Source organism: Cynoglossus semilaevis, chromosome 8 (genome assembly GCF_000523025.1).
Source record: "Cynoglossus semilaevis isolate Cse_v1.0 chromosome 8, Cse_v1.0, whole genome shotgun sequence".
Classification (NCBI taxonomy): domain Eukaryota; kingdom Metazoa; phylum Chordata; class Actinopteri; order Pleuronectiformes; family Cynoglossidae; genus Cynoglossus; species Cynoglossus semilaevis.
Window position 1 is genome coordinate 3383505 of NC_024314.1, and position 6323 is coordinate 3389827.

At 40.7% G+C, this 6323-nt stretch overlaps 1 protein-coding gene across 1 annotated transcript in view; it reads right to left on the reverse strand.

Moving 5' to 3' along the window:
• ngfrb (nerve growth factor receptor b) overlaps window positions 1–5683 on the reverse strand; it is a 24107-nt gene extending 18424 nt beyond the window's left edge. The window contains exon 1 of the mRNA XM_017034842.2: window positions 5333–5683. Within this exon, the coding sequence (XP_016890331.1) occupies window positions 5333–5615 (283 nt within the window). The 5' untranslated portion in view covers window positions 5616–5683. The remainder of the gene's footprint in view (window positions 1–5332) is intronic.
• Window positions 5684–6323: the final 640 nt, after the last annotated feature.

The window sequence follows — 6323 nt, forward strand, 5'->3', positions numbered from 1 at the left end:
CTTTTCCATTTATAACCAGCCCTTTAAGGGAAATTGTATTGCTGATGCGGCCCCCGGTGAAAATGAGTTTGACACCCCTGATCTAAAACAACAACAGGCTCAATTTGCTTCTTTCGCCCATGACTGAATGCGATCTTGCAGGAAGCAAAAGCTAAAGGGTCGAAGTGCTGCATTAGGGGTCAGAGGTTGCACACCACTGCCTAAGCCCAACCAAAAACATCATCCAATCTTGACTTGACAGTTCCTTAAGCTTCAGAACTATGCTTGTGAAATGTTGCCACCTTTTTTTTTTGAACCTCGGGCACCATTACACTCTCATATGAGTGCATTTTTTAAAATCCCTATAAGCTCTTGAGACACGACGACCTGTTGCCTCTTCTGCCACAGTCCCAGAGGGCAATGGCCCAGGGCTTCTAGGTCAACCTACATATGTTCAGTAAATTCTGGGCTCAATCTCAGTAAACATTCAAAGCGGCTGTTTTCAATGACCCTACACCAGAGTTCCCTCCACTGTGAGTGGCTTCTACGATCATTGTCCATTTATCTCTAATTCGACAGTCATTTTTTTGACAGGATTTGTTTCACAAAATTCTTAAATTCAACAATGTTTTATTTACGTCGCTATTTCTAAAAGACCTTCGTAACACAGTCTACAAATGAGTCAGTCTGTGTTTTTGTCGTATTTGTATAATCTCCTGCACAATCTACCACAAAGTGATTTATTGGTTTTACTTAATGACAGCAGTATATTCTGTTGTGAATAGAGAATATTGTGGTTTATTTTGTAAACTTGAAATTACAAATTTGATTTGTCCTACCCTGCTGGCCTAAACACTATAAAAACAGCTAGCTTACATTTTATTGAATATTTTTACATGGTTATAAATTCTTTTTTTTTATCTGTTTTTTTTTTTAAATCAGCACATGGATTATGATGTCTACTTATGTACAAAACTCCAAATTTTATAAACATATACAACCCTTGAGCGTAATCTTTTACTTTATTTCATCCAAAAATCCTTTGACTATATTTTTTAAATTAAAAATCCAAATAAAATAATTTTCATTAAAACAGTAACAACCTGTTTTGACTGTATTTTTTAGTAATTTTTTTTTATAAAATATTTGCCTTTTCTGCACGATGCCATTTGTGCATCAACTGTCACTATGGAGACAAATGATTCACTGAGTTGTCTTAGGTTTCTTTCTCGTTGCTTGTGTATTTGTGTATTGTGTATTTGTGTATTGCTTGTGTATACACAGTATTTGTGTACTGTGTTCTTTCACTATAATACATTCATGGCATTACTCTGACAGGATTGATTCTCCTAGATCTCCAATAAGGGGTCTGGTGTGAAATGCCACCAGTAGATGTCAATTGTTTGAACTTTATTGACTCCGATGTCTGCAAATTGTGCACTTCATTCCACGTTCTTCACTGCTGCACCCAAGGGAAAAGTCACATGACCTTCACTTCACCCTACCGTCCAGCCCCCTCAAACAAACCCCTCTGACATTTAGCCTCTGACCTCTCTCAACGTCAAGCAGCAGAGTGGAAGTCATATCACACTCCGTAGGATAAGCATCTTGTCTTCGGACCTTTTTAGTTGGCCGACCAAAGTCTGGTCACTATTACCACGTTTCAACATCAGGCTAAGATTCAAACTGCCCTTGTGGTTTTTGAAAGGCAACCGCGATCCAATACAGACACTAGTTACAGATATTTTGACAGCTATCAAGGAGAGAAACCAAAAAAAAAGAAGGACTAACGTCAGATCAGGAGAGCAGAATTCTCTCCAACGCGGGTTAGCCTGTTGTCGACAACAATGATTTCAGCCTTCTTATCCATTCATAAAGATATTTAACCCATTCACTTCTTCTTCACAGCAGTGTTTATATTCAGTTTGCTGACATGTCAGGACTAACACTTAACCAGTACTACGTTGGGGAGGCTAGGAGAGTTCTAACAACAAAAGACAATTGGACTCTGGCTCAATAACCGATATCTGGCCCTTCCATGCACGGTTTGACTGCGTTTCCAGTGTCTCGTGTTATGACTTGTGTTTGGGCAAACAGTGGACATCTGTGTTTCCCCCTCTCTCTCTCTGTCCACCCCACGTTTGGCCTTGAGGCCCGTGGCCCCTGACTTAACAACGCTAATGGACACAGATGTCTGGCAGCGCTGCAGATTGGTAAGCTCTGATGATGTTTGTGCTTTAGCAGAAAGATTACGCAGGGAATAAAACAGACGTAATTGAGTCAGGGCATGGAACAATGTACGACGATGAAGCCCATCCACATGGGCTGTGAGCCATCATGGCTGAAAACAGGGCCAATTGGCATCAATTATGAAGCAGACTTTGTTAGTTATCCAGACGCTGGGTTTGTATTGAAGCTCTGGTTCCTTTTATCTTGATCTGGGATGAATCACCTCTCCATTCACCACACTTCTCTTTGCCTCTCAGTCTACATCAGGCCACATTAAGGTATCACCCATAGCGTTTTTTTTATTCAGTGGAGGAAGCACTTAATGCAACATCAATACGCGCAGTAGTCAGGAGTGTTTGCGAAGTAGCCCTGTAGGTTGGTAGTGCTTCCCAGTTCTTCAAAAGCTGTCAGTCCAATGACATTTACTGAAACAGTGTGTAGCAGTAGCATTAGCTCAAATGACCTAATTATATTTCCGTTTTTTTTTATTCCTAGGTAATGCTGTCAAGCATCCTCAGTCATCACATCGGAATCTTTTCAACAGTGAATTGACTTTGAGGAGTTCGCTATATATTGAGTCCTAATTCAACAGACAGCAGTCAAGCATTTTGTTCACCAACTGTCAGCTATCTACAGTCGCTTCTTACATAATTGTGAGCAATTCATCTTTTTGTGCTATATTAAAGAGGTCAATTCAACCAATCTTGTCCTGGTCTTCAAAATTTTAGGATAAAATTCCGACATCTCCCTGACCTTCAACAGCATTTATCTATTGGGTTTCATGTTTTGTGAAAAGATGTAGAAAACGGAGTATCATCCTAGCACATTCGTGCAATATTTAGAGAATTTATTTTTATATATTCTTTAGCCCTTTTATCTAAAAACACAGGAAGGTGAAGACTTTGGCCAACCTACGGAAAACTTCTAACACAGTAACTTCCCTACTTCTGTACCAAAACGACCAACTGAGAAAAGGACTTACTCATGTCGGCGACGCAAAGAAAACTATTATTCTGTAAAATAACAATAAAACATTAGGCCTGCTCAGGAAAAGCATTAGGGTTTTTGTTGCACACTGATACGGTTGACACCAAAAGATCAATCGCTTACATATAGGGTTGCACGCTGGAGGTAGTAGTCGCACCACAACAAGGTTATCAGTTTCCATACTGGCATCAAATATTGCTTTTCTCTGTTTGCAATACTCTCACTGAGTACGTAGATTTGATCAAAACAACCATTTTTTAAAAAATCCGAGTTCTAAAGTGAAAATGATCACACAAATATTTACAAAGTGTCCGTTTTGACTCTACTGCCTTTTTTTAAAGCAGTAGCGAGAGCTAAGCAGGAATCGAGCGAGATCCCCCCCGAAAGAGTGCTCTGTCTTCGGCACTCTGATAACAACATCATTCACACTGCAAACTGCACCCCTGATTAACACACTCCTGCTATTGTCATCCGACAAAAGCATTGATATAATCTGCGTGGCATCAGGTCACTGGAATGAGCAGTGACTCCAGACATTAGGAATTCGTGATTTGGTGAGTGATACCCACAGGGTGCAATAATATAAAAGAGATTCAGGGCCTGGTTCAGAGATGTGACCTCCCGCTAAACCCTGCGCAGAGAAAGAAAGTGCTCTTTGTGTTTGGGGACGGGATGAGCCTGTGAAGACAGTGAGACAACCTTTGGCATGGCATTTGGATCGATGAGCTAAGAATGTGTACACAGAGATGCACTGAGATGATCCCACAGTGGGTCTGACTGTGCGTATGTTGACTGAGTGTAACTGTCCACCGCGCGCTGTGCAGTGAACACGTGCTCCCTTTTAGTCTACTGACTACAGTGAGTGACCTGGGGCGATTCACACTATAATTCAGCTTTCACGCCTCTGCTCGGAGGTCCATTATCAACATGCCCACTGTTCGTGTGGCTCATCCCACAACCGTTTTCTGAATACCTACAGAAATAAATCTCTGTACAAAAAAATAAAACCACCCTGTCTTCAGTTAGTTCACCAAAATAATGTATTACCAAAAATATAAAAGACAAGATAAATCAACCACTAAGTCATATTAATACTCATAATCCTTCTTGCTATGCAGGTATGATCAACCAGCACCAAAGTGTGGTCCAATTGTGTATATCTGAGCCAGAGTCAGACTCAGATCAAGAAGACCAGAACCAGAAGAAAAGTTGAAAACCAAGAGTGAATCTCGAGTACCAGAAGAAAGTTGAAAACCAAGAGTGAATCTCGATGTCTTGCAGCCATTACTAGTTAAGTTTGTCACTTTGATTACATTTATGAAGTGAGTTTTATGAATAATCAGTAAGTCACTCTTTGTAGCACATTATGTAGACCATGGAAAGTTGTGCGGCCTCACTGGCTTTCTCCCCCATGTTGTTACATATGACGACCCACTTCTACTGCCTCAAGTGTTAACATAATATAGCTCATTATCACGAAGCGCTCACGGAACCCGGAATGGCATTGAATGGTGTTAAATTGCAAGATTATGTGTGTCATTGAGCCATTCGCCGTAAACACGGAGAACTGTAATTCGGTCATTCTGTCGTAATTTTCCATCAACAAAGGTAGTTTTCCACTAGCCGTCTCTCTCCTCTCCTGTTGTCTCCTCTCCTCTCTTCTCTTATCTCCTAATCTATTTCCTTTGCTTCTGTTTTTCTTGTTTGCTTCGTGCGTGTTCTACATCCCGTCATGCTAGCTCAGACGTGGGCAACCTTTTTGACTAGAGTTCATGTGAACTAACTAAAATTAAAGGTGGGGCCGGGTCAGGAGTAAATAGATGGAGAGTTCATGTGAACTAAGATAAATGACATGTAAAAGTCATGCATAAAGGCTAAAATGTTAAAATAGTTTTTAGCCTTCTCTATGCCATCTATAGGACAAATGTGGACATTGCAGGGCAAAGACACAACTATAATCACAATACAACCCAATTATATAATTTGGACAGGTATGGCGGGCCGGATAACAAAGCTGAACGGGCCGCATCAGGCCCCCGGGCCTTAGTTTGCCCATGCCTGTGCTAGCTAATGTAAAGGCCATTGTCGTAATGTATTTCGAGATTTTTTTTTTTTTGTCATGTACTCATGGACTTACCTTTACACACGGCATCGCTAACGGAAGTGCAGGCCTGTACCACCTCTATGTCATCACAGGTGTTACAGGGGATGCACGGGTCCCGGAAACTTTCCTGGTCGGAGTACGTGTCACCAGTGCACGGCTCGCACATAGTGTCGTGGTCCACTTCGCAGCTCAGCAGCATGCCCTGGCCTTCGGGACACTTGGTGCAGGGCTCGCAACGCTGAGACAGGTCACTCAGGTAGTAGCCGTAGTTACAAACGCACTTTGCGTCGTTCGTGTCCGTACAGGGCGTGTCCATGCGGTAAAGACCGGTGCACTGCGTGCATGGCTGACATTCCTCTGTGTGACTGGGATTTTCTGAGTATGTTTCACCTGAAGAAGAGGGAAAAGAAGGAGGTGTATGATTTAGGTGAAAATATATTATATTTTATATCCATCGGCTGAAAATGTATTTTGTAAAAAAAAATCACATTAAATAGGTATACATGTAAATATGTATTAGCTCCTCAGGGTTTACTTCCATCAGATGTGGGTGCCAAGTGACATTACCTCAATGTTCAGTACATCAGCCCAGAGCAAAAATATAATTTCTTTAATATCATAAATCCTATGCAATATTCTTCTACATGCTTACACAGGAACGGCAATTATTAACAACATACATATAACTTCAACACAATTTTTAAGGTGTTTTATTGTCACCAATATTGCAAAAAATGAACTCAAATGTTGCTAACGACAGATTTTCGATGTATTTTTATTGTCACTTCACTTACTAAAAAAGTTTTTTTTTCCATTTCGCACCCAGCACAAAGTAGATATAAAGCTGCCTTAAGGTCATTTTGGACAAATCTGTGGAGACTTGGAGGTTAATCATACAACAATTACACCTTTATTTAAAACATTTTCGCACAATTTCTGGCGTTCATTTGACAGATTTGATCAAACATGATTCACAAATTTTTCTTGTACCTGCAAGAGTTCCTAGGACAGATGTATCTGCAGA